This window comes from Bufo gargarizans, chromosome 2, assembly GCF_014858855.1.
Source record: "Bufo gargarizans isolate SCDJY-AF-19 chromosome 2, ASM1485885v1, whole genome shotgun sequence".
Lineage (NCBI taxonomy): Eukaryota > Metazoa > Chordata > Amphibia > Anura > Bufonidae > Bufo > Bufo gargarizans.
In genome coordinates, this window is record NC_058081.1 from 269,441,195 (window position 1) to 269,457,752 (window position 16,558).

The 16,558-nt window shown below is 43.8% G+C and overlaps 1 protein-coding gene across 1 annotated transcript in view; it reads right to left on the reverse strand.

Moving 5' to 3' along the window:
• CPED1 (cadherin like and PC-esterase domain containing 1) overlaps positions 1–16,558 on the reverse strand; it is a 475,576-nt gene that overhangs the window by 352,934 nt on the left and 106,084 nt on the right. The window contains exon 7 of the mRNA XM_044277190.1: positions 10,271–10,404. Coding sequence (XP_044133125.1) covers positions 10,271–10,404 — 134 coding nt within the window. The remainder of the gene's footprint in view (positions 1–10,270; positions 10,405–16,558) is intronic.

The following is a 16,558-nucleotide window of genomic DNA, read 5'->3' on the forward strand; positions in this document are numbered from 1 at the left end:
GAGACTAGTTTCTGTTTGCTGAAGGAAAATCAAAATGTCATCTGCGTAGAGAGATACGCGGTCATGCTTCCCCATTAAACCGAAGCCAGCCACCTGCAAATCCTGTCTTATGCTGGCTGCTAAAGGTTCAATATAGATATTGAAAAGAAGAGGTGAAAGAGGACAGCCTTGACGGGTGCCTCTTCCTAGGAAAAAGCTCTCTGTGACCGTATCATTAATCCTGATCCTAGCAGTTGGGGAGCTATATAATAGCTGAACCATCGCCATAAATCTAGGGCCAAAGCCCATTTTTTTCATTACCGCCCAGAGAAAAGTCCACTCCACCCTGTCGAAGGCCTTGGTGGCATCCAGCGACAGGATGGAGCGGGCCCCACACCCCGGAGACTGAATGTTAATAAATAACCTGTGCAGATTGTGGTGAGTGCCCCTTTTTGGCATGAAGCCATTTTGGTCTGGGTGAATAATAGTTGATATAACCTGTGAAAGCCTCCTAGCTAAAACTTTAGATAATAGCTTAGCATCTGTGTTTAATAACGAGATCGGTCTATAGGCGCTCATTTCTAGCGGATCCTTATCCTTTTTGGGAATTAAGACAATCAGAGCCTCCATCATAGTGCATGGTAGATTTCCTCCCTGTGTTGCCTGAGAAAAGACCTCTAATAACTGAGGGAGAATCACGTCGCTATGCTTGCGGTAAACCTCATATGGAAGGCCATCCATCCCCGGCGACGAGTTCCCTGTGATGGATCCCAAAGCCTCTTGAAGTTCCAAAAGGGATAACTCCTCTTCCAGATATTCTACTTGGGCTTCATTTAATACAGGAAGTGAGATCCTCTCAAGAAACCGCGTCGCTAGGTCAGGCGGCAAGCCAGGAGAGGGGCTATATATCTGGGTGAAATATTGTAGGAAGGTGTCCCTGATTCCTTCAGGATCTGTTATAATTTCCCCTGCTGTATTACGGATCGAAACAATAGACTGATTTTTCTTGCCTTGTTGTGAAATTATCCTAGCCAGCAACCTGCCGGGGCGTCCAGACTCCGAAAAATATTTTAAACCCTTGAAAAATACTCTATGAGTTGCTTTCTCTGTTATGTATTTATCCAAGGAGCAGCTGGCCTTCTGCATCTCCCCCCTATTATACTCAGTGGGTTGGGCGATAAAACGCTCGCTTGCGCCTGCTACAGCCCTGGTCAATTCCTCCTCTTTTTTTTAAAATGTTCTCTTTGTTGCAGCGATCTCGCTTATAAAGACCCCCCTCAGATATGCTTTCAGGGCATCCCATACTATGTTGATGTTAGCAGAGGGGCGATTCACTTCCCAAAAAAAGGATATCAATGATTTAGTGGACTGTAAATTATCCATAATAGAAAACCAATATGGGTTCAGCTTAAATCCTAGCCCCCTGTTGTCCTTGTTCTTCCCAGTACAAACCTCAATCAATACCGGTGAGTGATCCGAGATTGTTCTTACCCCATATCGTATCCTGCGGATATTACAGAGATTATTCTCATTGGTAAATGCTAAATCAATTCTAGACATAGCTCTGCCGCCCCTGCTGACACAAGAGTATACTCGCTTACCTCCGCCAAGATGTTCCCATATATCCACCAGTCCAACTTCCCGGCAGAATTGTGGCAGCGGGGAGGCAGATAGATTCCTCCCACATTCTGCATCTAGTGTAAATCTGTCTTTCTTGGGGTCCATTACTGCATTAAAGTCCCCCATCAAAACTAGCCGGCATTCAGATCTCCCTTCAAAAAAGTGTGTTAGCTGGACCAATGGGTACATTGAAAAGGGCGGAGGTATATAAAAAAAAGCGAGAATATAGCTATGGCCGTACAACTTACCATGCAAGAAAATAAATCTACCCTGGTCATCTATATAGGATTTAATAAGGATAAAGTCCACAGAGTTATGGATCAGAACTGACACACCCCTAGAGGCGCCACTAAAAGTGGAGTGATAAGACTGCAAGTGCCATCCCGTTGTCAAGCGGGACACGGTTTCTTTGGTAAGATGGGTTTCTACCATGCAAATAATTGCTGGAAGATATCGTTTAAGTGCATCCATAATGGCTTGCCTTTTTACCCTTTCACCGAGCCCTCTAATATTCCAGGTTACAATCCGAGTAGACATCTTTCACTGTGCATAAGAGAAAAAAAAAAAAAAAAAAAAAAAAAAAAACAAACCCTCTCCGAACCTGCAAGGTGGGGTCCCACCCGCCCATCCCGCTCCCCTCTCCATTGATCCGCCCGATCTGGTCAGCGAACCTCTAAACCCACGGCCGTTCTCCCTTGCCCTGGCCCCTCCCTTCCATAATAGTATCCGTTTTCTCCAGCTACTCTGACGCTTGTTCTGCTTTGTTTTTGTGTTTTTTTTTTTGTTTTTTTTTCTCTTTTTTTTTTTTCCCTTCCTTTATTTCTATCTAAAAAGGATTAAGCAGTTCCCTTATGGATCATTCTTGGATCGCTGGATACTATAGCAAATATTTAACATCATTGGGCGCCCCTCCCTCCCCTCCCCCCCTTCATTCCTGCTAATACAAAATTTCAGATGCCCATTTGCTCCAGCCAGTTTAGCGCCTGCTGTGGTGTCTCAAAATAAAGTGAAGTCCCGTTGTGGATTACTCTCAATTTCGCTGGATACTGTAGAGAGTATTTGATCTCCTTGGCCGCCAATCGTTTCTTTATCTCTATAAAGTTTCTTCTTTTCTCCTGGGTCTGCCGCGCAAAATCAGGGAAAAAGAGCAGTTTAGTACCCTGATATTCAATGGGTGCACATTCTCTTGCTCTTTTCAAAATCATGTCTCTATCAGCAGACAGTAGAAGTTTGATTAAAATTGCACGCGGCGGTCTCCCTGGTATGGGCTTCCCTCCTGGTATTCGGTGTGCTCTTTCTATTTGGAACATAGGGGAGAAGTTCTCACTCCCAAAGCTGTGCATGACCACATCTTTAATTTCTTCCTCTAGTTGTCGGCCCTGAGCTCCTTCCGAAAAACCGATTATGCGCACATTATTGCGTCTTGACCTGTTTTCTAGGTCCTCTAGCTTATTTTGTAGTGCTTGATTTTCTGATGCCAGGGTTGTCATTTTGGATTTTAGCATGCCCATGCCTGTTTGCAGGGAATCAATAGTTTTTTCCACGCTAAGAACTCGCTCCCTCATCTTTCCTAGATCTTCTCTTATTAAGGAAATATCGCTCTGCACTGACCCCAATTGCGTGGACATTCCCTGCACCAGAGTGCCATTATTTTCCACAGCGCAAAGGATTTTGTCCAAGACCGATGGGTCGTATCCCGTTGGTATTTGTGTAGAGGAGCCTTCCTCGCCTTCCTCCTGGTCAGCGTCCTCTGATCCATCCTCAGAGAGATCAGCAGTTTGACGAGTATTCGCCAGTTTTTTCATCTTGGCTGGAGGTTTAATTTTGGCTGGAATTTTTTCAGCTAGGAAGGGCGATTTTAAAAATTTATCGATTTTATTCTCTGGAGTCTTAGCCCCCAGCTTAGTAGTGGAGGAGTCAATCGAACGTCGTTTTGGGGCCATTTCCAACACCTTATATTGTGTATATATTATTATTTTTTTTTTTTTTATCCTTTTTTTTTCTTTATTTTTCCCCTTTCTCGTTCTCTTCCCTTTTTTTTTCCTTTCTTTTCTTTCCCCCCTCTCTTTTTCTCTTTCTTTCCTTTAGTTCTTTTTATTTATTTATTTTTTTATTTATTTTTTTCCTCCTCCCTCTTCTTTTTTTTTTTTTTTTTTTTTTTTTTCTTTTTCTCTTCCTTTCTTTTCCTTAACCACAAGCAGGGAACAGTTTTGGCAAAAGCTATATCCACCTCATATTAACAGTTCAATAAGTACAAAATCAAAGTTCAATCCTCACGTGACCGACGTTGTCGTCCCAGTATCCGCCGTGGCCGTGGCAACAAGTCCAAGCCGTGGTTTAGATATAGTGTATCCGTCCGAGTGGCAAAAAAGACCGATAGCAGGCGAACAGCATAGGGTCAAGGAGTCCAGCAGCAGGCACACCAACACGCCAGCAGACAGGAGGCAGGAAAAGCCCTGCAAGGCAAAAATCCAGAGGGACAAGCAGTCCAGCAGTCCAACGTCAAGCAGAGCAGCGAGGCAGCGACAGCAGACAGGGGCCACAAAAAGGAACCAGACGGGCAACCACAAGGACAAGCAGATAAGGATCAAAATCCAACAGGTGAGACGGATACAGCAGCGCAGGGCAAGCAAGTCTAGAGGAGACCAGGGAGCAAGACAGCCACAGCCGGCATCTACGTCCTCTACTTAACTTATCATGCGGAGACGTTAGCTGTACGAGGATCAAGCCGGGCACACAGCTCTGCTCTCCTCATCAGCTGGCCGGTTCAACGCATCGGAGCTCAGCGCATCGGAGGGCACCAGCATCAGCTGTTCGGAGCAGGGCGTCGGAGCTTGGGAGGAGGACGCCGGTATCAGCTGTTCCGCGTCAGGGCATTAGCGCTTGCAGGGAGGAAGCCAGCACAGAGGGGAGAGCGAGACGTGATGCGCTCACGTCATCCCGCCGCCCCAACAACCTTTTGCCAGATTCTACTCCTGCAAATGGTCTGGAGGCAGAGCTTCGCTGTGAAATGCTTTCTACATTTAGCTGCTCCATAACCCATATGCACTGAGTGACAGCTGTAGTGGTCTCTTGGTTGGATGCAACAGCTGTCACTCAGAACAGAGGAGATGGGCCTGTAAAGTAGCTCAATGCAGAAGGCACTTCACAGTGAAGCACTGCCTTCAGTGCACTTGCAGAAGCAGAATCTGGCAGAATAAAACTTCATATTCACACTACATGTGATGATAAAAATGCATGCTTGTACTACTCTCCCCAGTCTCTTCCTAGTGCTGGCACCAGTTTTACATTGTCTAAACTACTCACATACACGCTTTAACTAGAAAGACACATTGAGCTTGGAATCACACAAGCATAATACGGATGTCTTTTATGACCAGATTACTCCTGTGTGTTACAGTCCAACAGTTAGTTTAACTGACCTGAACTCTCAGAATCATATATTCTTATGATCCTGAGAGATCGAGTCAGTTAAACCTTCAGTCAGACCACAACATGTGGGAGTAATATGGACATAAAGGCACCACAGTCCCTTCCAATAGCTGATTATCAGGGATGGCTGGAGTCGGGACCCTGTCCATAAGATATTAATGACTGATCCTAAGGATAATAATAGGGCAATAATAAATGGCAGGAGTGTACACACAAAACATAGAACCCGGTACAGGGGCGCACTGCCAATGAGGCAAGATGAGGCAATTGCTTCAGGTGGTGACACCTAGGGACAAATGGAGGGCGGCGACAGGGCCTTGGGCAATGGGCACTTCCATTATGGAAGCATGTATCTCTCAAAATTCAAGTGTTTTGCCAACCTCAGGACAGCAATAAATGCTGCAACGGAGCACAGGGGCGATGTCTCCTTGTCCTACCATTCCCTCTGTAGCCTATCAGAGGCTGGCATAGGCGGCACAATGACATCATCATCACCTGAGCCGAACTGCATATTGCTCAGGTAGGACACAGACCAGAAGAAACCTGTGTCCTGCACCGCATCCTGACAGCCGCATAGAGATAAGTATTTGAGTTTGTTATTTTTCTTTGGCACCATGAGGACATCGTTTCTACTGGGAGCACTGGACACTTGACTGGCACAAATTTTAAGAGGACATTTTTCTACTTTTTTGTACTGGCACACATAGTAGGGGGGCATTTTTTGTACTGGCACACGTGATAATGGAGTATTTTTTGTAATGGTACACATTATAAGAGGGCATTGTTTGTACTGGCACACATTATAAGGGGGCATTTTTTGTACTGGCACACATTATAAGGCGCGCCATTTTTGTACTGGAATGATTAGGAGCCTTTTTCTTTCCATTGGCCCACATCATAAGGGGAATTATTACTACTCAGAGGCATTATGGTGGGCTTTATTACTACTGGGAGACTATGGGGAATTATTAATATTGGGGTCACTGTTAGCACTAAAAGCACTCTGGCAGAGAATTATTACTATTGGTGGGACTTTGGGGAGCACTAATACTGTGGGGAGCACCCTGGCACAGTATCAGCTTAACATAATTATTTTTGGGGTACACTATGTTTATGGCACTATTATTGTCAGGGCTACTATTTGCTGGACACAGTTATTTTTGGGGTACACTATGTTTATGGCACTATTATTGTCTGGGCCACTATTTGCTGGACACAGTTATTTTTGGGGTACACTATGTTTATGACACTATTATTGTCAGGGCCACTGTTTGCTGGACACAGTTATTTTTGAGGGCACTGTGTGGCAATAATTATTGAAAGGGGCACTGTCTGTGTGGTACTTGTACTTTCAAGGGGATTATTTATTTCTGCAGTATAGCAATGGGGAGCACAGTATTGGGGGTGGCAGGATGGTATGTTGAGAGGGTGGGAGGATGATGAAAAAGTAGGAAACTAAGAAGTCTGTTTGTCAAATTCTGCAGAAACAAGAGATGGCTGAAATAAACCATCATGGCGGTCTGGCCCGAATGGAGAAGGTGAAGAAAGAGTGTCCACATCAGAGGAGACATCACTGGTATGTGGCTCTGTATGTTTGTAAGCGCTGTATGAAATGTTTTGCAATTTTGTAACAGTAGGGCTGGAGTGAAGGGGTTAGGTTGAAAATTTGGCATGGGGGACGACGACATTTTGCCTCAGGTAGCAGAAAGGCTAGATGCACCCTGGGCCCCATGGCAATGCAGTATGCACCTCCTGAGAGCTCCAACAAATTTACTTATTGTCTAATTACTGTAAAATATACCTTTATGGGGGGGGGGGGGTGCACATCATGTTGATGGATTTGGCTTAGACTGCAATAGCTAGGTCTCACCTTTTCCAACATTTTTTTTCACTAGAAAACTGGAGGATATTTAAAAAAATAAAATAAAATGTAGCACTCTGTACCATACTGAAACCTCACCACCACACTGACTTCAGCACTAAGTAGAAACAGTACATTTTTCTATTCATGTTCAATTGACAGCTGAAATAAATACATTGATACATCTTAATACTATTTTTCTTCACAAGATTATAAAACTGTCTGCCTGCAACCATCACTAGGTGGAGCTCAATGCATAGGAATCTACATACTTGCCACTGAAGTTAATAGAAGCTGTAGAAATCTCTATGTGCTGAGCTCCCCCTAGTGGCAGCTGTAGGAAAATTCTATAGCTGTACATCAGGAAGAAAATCAGTGCAGGCCACCTTTCACAAAAGGCCCCAGTTAGGTCATCCCTGAAAACTGGGATCACAATTCATACATGTGCTTCACAGTCAGAACAACTAGCTATATAACTTGAATTCTATGTATTCTGAGTACTATAGAGTCACCCAGAGATTTTTTTTATTATGGATAAACATAAAGCGTAGCTGAGCAGCTACAGATAAAAAATCAGCATCTTTAGCCTGTCCCCAAGTCTAGCCAACAGCGCATGTTTCATGAAACTCGTCATCAAACCACAGGCGCATCTATCATATTGGTAAACCGGAGATGAATCCACATATGTTGCTAGAAGGGAATCCAAAATATGCATTGTTGAATACCCCAGGACATATTTGAATGTCTAAACCCCAAGCCACAAATGTGTTCCATATCATTCCACCCTTTGATGAAGAAAGCGCTAATAGGAACTTAGGAATGAAGAATACAAAAATAATTAACAGGGATTGCAAGACAGAGCATGATTGCAACGTGTACTTTCTTCACTCCCTAGTGAGAAAACGCATTAATACCACATTCTACTGAGGTATCAATCACGGATTTTAGATGCCATTACATTATAAACTATGCAGTGGGTGCACTGAGAAGAGCTCAACCCATGTGTACAGGTAGCTGGAAATGGGAGCTTTGGCATAACTTAATAGAATTTCAAGAGACCAAATCACATTGTTGGCACTGGCATATTCCTGGGCTTGTCAAGCCCACTGTTTGGTCACGACCCTCAAGAAGATTAAAAAGAATGAAGGTACTAGGATCAATTACATAAAAAATAATGCACAGGTATATATATATATATATATATATATATATATATATATTGCATGGGATCGCTTTCTCTTAGGGGGTCGCAATCACAGACTTCTCCTCAGAGAACGGGGGTTCAAGTCCAAATACTGCTTTATTTTGGCACTTCAGCACCATCACACACATAAATATCAAAATAAACACCTGCCCATCTGGACTCTACCTAATACAAAAGTTCTTCTCCCTGACTCACCTCTAAGCACACCTTACACACGGAGTCTCAGGCTCCAACCCTTAGCAGGTCAGCTCGCCAAACATAAGTCCAGGGGAGAGATCCAGCTTCTCTAAGCCACACGGTCTAGCAGCCCAACTGGCTGTGACCACACAAGCCTCCCAGGCTTCTCTCTCTGTAGGGTCAATTCCAGACACATACACAGATGGTTGATTTATCCCACCCTAATCAATCCGGCTGGCCTCATCTGCGATCACCTCCGGCAAAAGACAACATGCACTGGAAGGGTGTGGACTGGCAGATCCCACTGCCAAACGTATCCATCAGTCCTAATAAAATCCAGCCCAGAACAAAATCTAGACTTTACTAGACAAAACTGTCTCAGCAAACTACACTTGCTAAAACCACTGAAAACCACTGGAGCTTTCTGGATTTTATTTATCTCACCCAGCTGAGGTATCTGGGTGGGATATACGCGCCTTCCAGCACTATACACATTACCACAATATATATACACAGTTTATTATATGTGTGTGTATATATATACACCCGGGACCCCCGCCGATCAGCTGTTTGAGAAGGCAGCGGTGCTCCAGTAGCGCTGCGGCCTTCTCACTGTTTACAGCCGACCCACTGACGTCACAACTAGTATCAACTAGCGTGGGCGGGGCTAAGCTCTGTTCACTTGAATGCTAGTTGATACTAGTCGTGGCGTCAGAGGGCCGGCGGTAAAGAGTGAGAAGGCCGCGACGCTGCTAGAGCACCGCTGCCTTCTCAAACAGCTGATCGGCGGGGGTCCCGGGTGTCGGAGGCCCGCCGATCAGAAGCTGATGATCTATCCAGAGGATCTTGGGTGAGTTCCCACACTTTTTTTTCCTAGTACTTGACCCCTGGAGTGGTCCCTCTTTAATACACAGACATTTAGATTCATACATTTCCTACACTGGCACAAATGCGTTGTCAGTGACCAACTGTCTGTGCTTAGTCCTAAGCGTAACCATCGCAAGTGCATGAGGAGCTGTGGATGAGGCGGCGAGGTCCGAGAGGTATGTGGGGGTGGGAGATCCAGGAGGGGGGGGGCCGTAAAACAGTTTTGCTATTGGGCCCCTGCGCAATACCAATAAAAAAATCCTTTTCTTGCAACACAATCGCTAGAGTTTCTATATTTATTATAAGACGGGGTGGGAACCCGACTTCCAGCAGCAAACAGACGGCAGAGTGCCACGAAGTTTTGCTTAAGTATAAGGCTACATTCACCCGACCGTAGTGTTTTGCGGTCCGCAAATTGCGGATCCGAAAAACACGGATAACTGTTCATGTGAATTTGGCCATTTGCAGACTGCACATGGCCACCGCTATGATAGAGCATTTTTAATTCTTGACCGAATAGGCATTTTCTATCTTTTTTGCATGGCCGTAGAACACAACTATGGATGCGAACAGCACACAGTGTGCTGTCCGCATCTTTTGCGGCAGCATTGAAATAAATGGGTTGGCACCCGTTCCGCAAAATTGCGGAACAGATGAGGACTCATTCATAAGGTCGTGTGAATGAGCCCTAATTCTGTAGCAGTAAGGTCATGCAGAGACACACAGCATTATAAATCATTAAAATGCAGCATGTTTCCTGTGAAAGGAGCCGTGTCCATAATGGGGAATCACGCTCACACATGGAGCATGAGTTCCGCACAGGACACGCTCATCTGCAAGAGGCCTTAAAGGGGAAACGGTCTTTCAGATTGTAAAGGAAAATAATAAAGGGGAATAGGTCCTGTAGTAATCCTCAGGCATATCTAAAAATGAAGGCTCTACTGTCCATTAATTGTTTGTAATAGTGGTATATTAGATGACTGCACTAAGATTGATATGACCTGGACACAAGTGGTAGTACAATGAATGGGCACAATTCTTCCATTACATGTGTAATACTAAATACTGCAGGATCATGTACATAGGCATACAACTCTACTGCTGTTATAACATTGCCATCTCTACTTTACCTGTTTAGTGAATTTTGTCCTGCTTCACTTATCACCTCCAAGGTGAGCAACAATTTGCTGATCATCTCCTTTAAGGCGTTAAGGTCTTGTAATGGAGATTCTGACTTGAAGAATTGTCGATAAAACTTCTGAAGCTGTAATGAGAGAGTAACATGAATGCCACACATGTTACCAGAGTATTGAGAATAGAAGACAGATATTTACTGTGATTAATTGATGCTGTCTTCAGCCATTCATCATCTGAATAGCTGTCAATCACATGTACCAGCATTTAGAAAGAATCTGCAAGACGATTACTGTCCATGTACACACGTCCTGTCATCAAACCTCTCCTCAATGCAGGAAAACGCCTGTAAGATGATACTCACAAACTGAAATGCCACTTAAGTGCTTTTCCAAGAAGATCCAATGCAATCACTACCACACTTTTAATGTTATTTGCCTGAAATTCTATACTATGCTTGAAAGAGGCCCTGTTATCTCTCCTGACATGATTTAGAAGCTATTACATTCACCATGTAATAACAATGTTGGCGTTTCTTTTCTCATAATTATATGTTGTGACATTCCTCTATTATTCCTACTAGTTTCTGAATGAACTGTCAGCATTTTGCAATGAAGGTCCTTCTGAGTGTCACCAGTTGGGGGTGTCCTTTGCACAGTCTCACACTGGCAGCACTGATTGGATAGTGTCAGGATGTGCAGCAAGGATACACTCCCATCTAGTAACACCCAGATGGACCAAGATGCCCCAGAAATGTTATTACATGGCGAATGCAGGTACCTACCAAAATGGAGGTATCAGGAGGTGACAGGTCCTCTTTAAAGGGGTTGTCCCACGATAAATATTCTACAGTTTTCAAACCAGCACCTGGATCTGAATACTTTAGTAATTGCATGTAATTATTCAATACATTATATCTGTATAGCGCCACCTGCTGTTTCTTTTTTGTGTTTATTTCTTTGTCCTGCTCACTAAGAAGGCCACACATGCTCAGCTTCATCCTTCCACTGCCTCTTGAGCTGCTGATAGGGAGAGCTGAGACACGCCCCCTTAGCTGCAGCAGATAAGACCCTCCCATTGGGCTAAATGCTTGATATAAATCTAGCAGAGCAATGAATGTGTAGATCTCTGGATCCATGTGAGGTACAGGGCTGGTTCTAGCTTTGTTGGAAAGGTATTGTAATGTGCGATATAAAGTCAGATTTTCTTTTTTTTACATTAAAGGGGTTATCCCACGAATAGGTAAAAAATTAAAACATCATATAGTACATGACTATACCTTTCTAACAAAGTTAGAACCAGCCCTGTACCTCACATGGATCCAGAGATCTGCCCATTCATTGCTCTGCTAGATTTATATTAAGCTGACAGCTCAAGGGGAGGGTCTTATCTGCTGCAGCTAAGGGGGCGTGTCTCAGATCTCCCTATCACAGCTCAGGAGGCAGTTGAAGGATGGAACTGAGCATGTGCGTCCTTCTCAGTGAGCAGATCAAAGAAATAAGAAATTAAGTGGCACTATACAGATATACAGTTATAAAAGTATTCAGATCCAGGTGCTGGTTTGAAAACTGTAGAACATTTTTCGTGGGACAACCCCTTTAAGCTACATCACCACATAGAAATCCTTTGGCATTTATACAGAAGAATCCAGTGACATGACAACAATAAGGAATGGATATTACAGTTAAAGGGGTTGTCTCACTTCTGCAAATGGCATTTATCATGTAGAGAAAGCCACTTACTAAGGCATTGTGATTGTCCATATTGCTTCCTTTACTGGCTTGAGTCATTTTGCCATCACATATATACACGGTATGACGTGATGACGTAGACAGAGTACGTCACGCTCTCCGCCCTCCCCGCGGCCCGGCTATCCTGCTGTCCTGATTCTCCTGGCGTCTCCGCGGCGGTCTTCGGCCCTGTCCTCTCTATGGTCGTGGGGCATGTGCTGCTGCCCTGATTGCTGAATGTGTGTGGAGTTTGTCTTCAGCTTCTGCCGATCCTCCCTCCTCCTCTTTGTGCCGCTGTGACTAGCCCTGCTGTGTTTCTCTCGGCCGACGGGCCGCAGGACGGGTTGCTGGAATTCACTTGGGAGTTCTGTTGACCTCCCCCCATATACCTGACCTCTTCCTCGTGTCTCCAGTTTCCACCGATCCGTTTCGCCTCCTTCCTGCTACTGTTGTGACTAACCCCCCTGTGATTGTGACTAACCTCGATCCGACTGACGGGCTGCCGGAGGGTTTCCCCAGGGGGCTTTGCATGATCCCCTTGTCATATCTGACCTCCTCCTCGTGCCTCCAGATTTTGTTGACCCTCCTCCTCTCCTTCTTTGCACTGCTGGGATCAATCGTACAAATCTTACTTTGACAGGCTGTTGGAGATTGAGATCTCTCCTTTCTGGTTGCCGGTGTGTTTCATGACTCTCCAACCCTGGTCGGTGACGGTGTTTTCCATGTGGACGGTCGGGGAAGGTTGAAACCGGTGAGATTGGTCCTTTTTTTTTTACCTCTTTTGTCTCCCCTATGTCCTCTCCCTCTGATGCTACTTATTAACCAAAACTATTTCACCATCTTAAAACATATTTACGGGCTTATTGGAGAGAAAAAAAAATAAAAGGAGAGAAAAAGGGGAAAAGAAAAGAGGAAACCACAAAATAAAGGAGGAAAAAAAAAAAGAAGAAGGAGAGGAAAAGAAAAGAAAAGAAAAAAAAAGAAAAAAAAAAAAGGATATACAGGAACAGGGTATGGCTCCAAAAGCTAGTAGGTGCTCGGGTGACCTCTCCGGTCAGAAATCGGGGTCAAAAACTTTTGAAACAACAAAAATAGACCAGTTCCTGAGATCTCCGAGGGTTAATACGAGGGGCGGACAAAAGGAACTTGTCGCTAAAAAAAATGACGACCCAGAGGTGACTGAGACAGAACCACAAAAAGCCTCCAGAAACCCCGAAGAGGAAGACGGTATAATGGGGGAAGTTATCCCTAATGACAACTCCTCTCCGTTAGAAGAAATATTGCTAGCGGTCAAACAAAATGGGGATTTAATACAGGCTGTTACAACCCAACTTGGGTTTATCCAAGTTGATGTGGGACTAATAAAAGATGATTTGTCCAAAATGCGAGACAGAGTTAACAATCTTGAGAGCTCCGTTGCCCTGATACAGAATGAATCCCAAAAAATAAACTCTGAAGTCTCCTCACTTAAATTAGAGTGTAACCTTCTGAAGAAAAAGGTGGTGGACCTTGAGGATAGGTCACGAAGATATAACGTGAGAATAATAGGGATCCCAGAGGGTGCTGAAGAGAAGAATTCAACCCAATTCATACAGAAGATAATTTTTGAGAATTTTGGGAAAGACTCGTTCTCCCCATTATTTATGATAGAAAGAGCTCATCGGGTCCCAGGGGGTAAACCAATCCCAGGGAGACAACCTCGGACATTTCTTGTTAAGTTACTGGCCATAGGGGATAAAGATATGCTTTTGAGAAGGGCGAGGGAATGCTCACCGGTTGTATATAATGGTAACAGATTGGCCTTTTTTCCAGATTTCTCAAAAGATATACAAAAAAAGAGACGCACATTTATGACGGTTAAAAAGAGGCTAAGAGAAAGGGATATTAAATACTCTCTTATGTTCCCAGCAAAATTGCGGATTATTTTCAATGATAAAATCCTATTTTTTGACACCTCGGATGAAGCCGTGGACTGGCTTGAACGAAATAATCTATGATTTAATTGTTTTAGGATTTGGTGGGAACAACAATTGTTATAAGGGGCTTATACCCCCAATTTTCTTTCTCTTCGCTTCCCAATAGGGATGGCCGAGTGGGGGGAGTGTGGGAGGGATGGTCATAGGAGAGAAATCTACTACAATATGTGGTGGATTACCTGTACGAGGGGGTGGAGTTGGGGTTGGGGTTGGGGTTGGGGTTGGGGTTGGGCTGTGGTGCGTCAAAATTTTTTTATTTATTTTTAATTTATTTTTATTTTTTATTTTCTCTTTTTCCTTTTTCCCCACCTAACTGCTGTTGATAATGTCGACTAGAATTATTGCCTGGAATATACGCGGTTTGGGGGACAGAGGAAAAAGACGAGCGGTTTTTGATTTGACTCAAGTCCACTTGCCAGCAATAGTATGCTTGTTAGAGACCCATCTCACTGAAGAGACCTCTAGGGTGGTCGGCAGGGGATGGGCTGCGCACACGTATCATTCTACTTTCTCCAGTTACTCGAGAGGTGTTACTGTCTTGATACATAGACTTATTGATTTTGTTTGTGAGGCATCCTCTGTCGACCATCAGGGGAGATTTATCTTCCTATATTGTAGGTTAAGGGGGAAGATATGTATTTTGGCTTTTGTCTATATTCCACCGCCATTTTCCTTTTCGGTTCTTAATTCTTTGGTATTATTTATGGATAAATGGCCAGAGTGTCCAACATTGATTATTGGTGATTTTAGCTGTGTCATTGATCCTCTACGTGATAGGGTCTCTACGAGTGTCAGGAGTGATAGTCCGGTTCAGGGGTCTCCTTTGGCACGGTTTTGCCTGGAGGCTGGTTTTGAAGATGTCTGGGAATATCTAGGACAGGGGAAAAGGGCTTTTTCATGTTTTAGTAAAGCAGGTAAATCTATGTCTAGAATAGATCTTGCACTGATAAGTAGTAAACATGTGAAACTGGTAAAGCGAATGAAATACGAAACGAGGTCAATATCGGACCATTCACCGTTACTACTCGAACTCTGCTTAACCCAGGAAAGATACATACAAAAACACCCTTTTAGACTAAATCCCTACTGGTTATCAGTCATAAAGACACATGAAATAATCCAAAATGAAATTGGCCGATTTTGGGATAATAACTATGGCTCAGCAAAAATTCAAGTGGTATGGGACACTTTTAAGGCGTATATGATTGATGGTTAGTAATATCGCGAACCTCAGAAAGGAGTACGGGAAAAAACAGAAAAATCTAGAAGAACGTGCATCACTGGCGACAGAATCCTTCTATATGAATAAGACGGAGGAGAATAGGGAAAGTATGCAAAGAGCCACACAAGTATATTCTAACTTCTTATTGGACAAGGCCCAACAGAGCCTCTTTTTTAAAGGGCAAAAATACTTTACGGAGTCAGGGCGACCTGGTAAATTTTTGTCCAGAGTGATCTCAAGCTAACAATCTAAAAAATATATAGATAATGTTCGACTGATTGATGGTAGGATGGTCACTGGACAGGGTCCGGTAGAGAAGGCCTTTGTGGACTATTTCCTGGATTTGTATAAAGCTGAATCTAAGATCACAGATGATAAGATGGATTCTTATCTTGATGGGATCGCCTTCCCAACTATTACTGAGGCGCAAAAGAAAGCACTTGAACTAGAGGTCTCAATTCAGGAACTTGAGGGAGCTATTAAATTATGCTCAGCCAACTCCACTCCTGGTTCAGATGGACTCCCATATGAATTCTATAGTAAATATGGGGACTGTATTCTCCCTAGATTGCTGGAAGTATTTTCTGAATCAATGGAGGATGGGAAGTTGCCAGATTCAATGATGGAAGCCGTAATAACATTAATTCCAAAAAAAGGCAAGGATCCTGTAGATCTAGAATCTTACAAACCAATCTCACTGCTTAATGCAGATGTAAAGCTTCTTGCGAGGGTTCTGGCTACAAGGCTTTCTAGAGTCATTTCCTCTATTGTCCATCCGGATCAGAATGGCTTTATTCAAAACAAGGGCACACATCATAATCTGCATCGGCTCTTTTCTAATATTCAAGCCCCTGGGGGGACCGCTCGCTCCATCCTGTCATTGGATGCCTCTAAGGCCTTTGACAGGGTGGAGTGGCGCATCCTCTGAAGGTCCTGGCAAGGATGGGCTTTGGGGAAAAATTTATAGGTATTCTCAAGTTATTGTATAGATCTCCAAGGGCAAAATTGAGTCTTAATGGAATCCTGAGTAGTAGTATTGATCTAAATAGAGGCACGTGGCAGGGCTGCCCACTATCCCCATTGTTATTTGATATTTATATCGAACCCCTTGCGATGGCCATCAGGCAGGACGATCAGGTTAAAGGATTTGGTACGCTAGGAGTGCAAGACCGTATCTCCTTATATGCGGATGATGTTCTTTTTTTCATAGACCATACGGAAATTACTCTTCCTAGGATTATTTAAATGGTTAAAGCATTTGGTGAGGTGTCCGGTCTTCTTTTAAACTGGTCTAAGACCAGTTTGATGCCAATAGACCCCCTGCCACAGAAAGAGGTTCTTGTGACACAGTTGGAC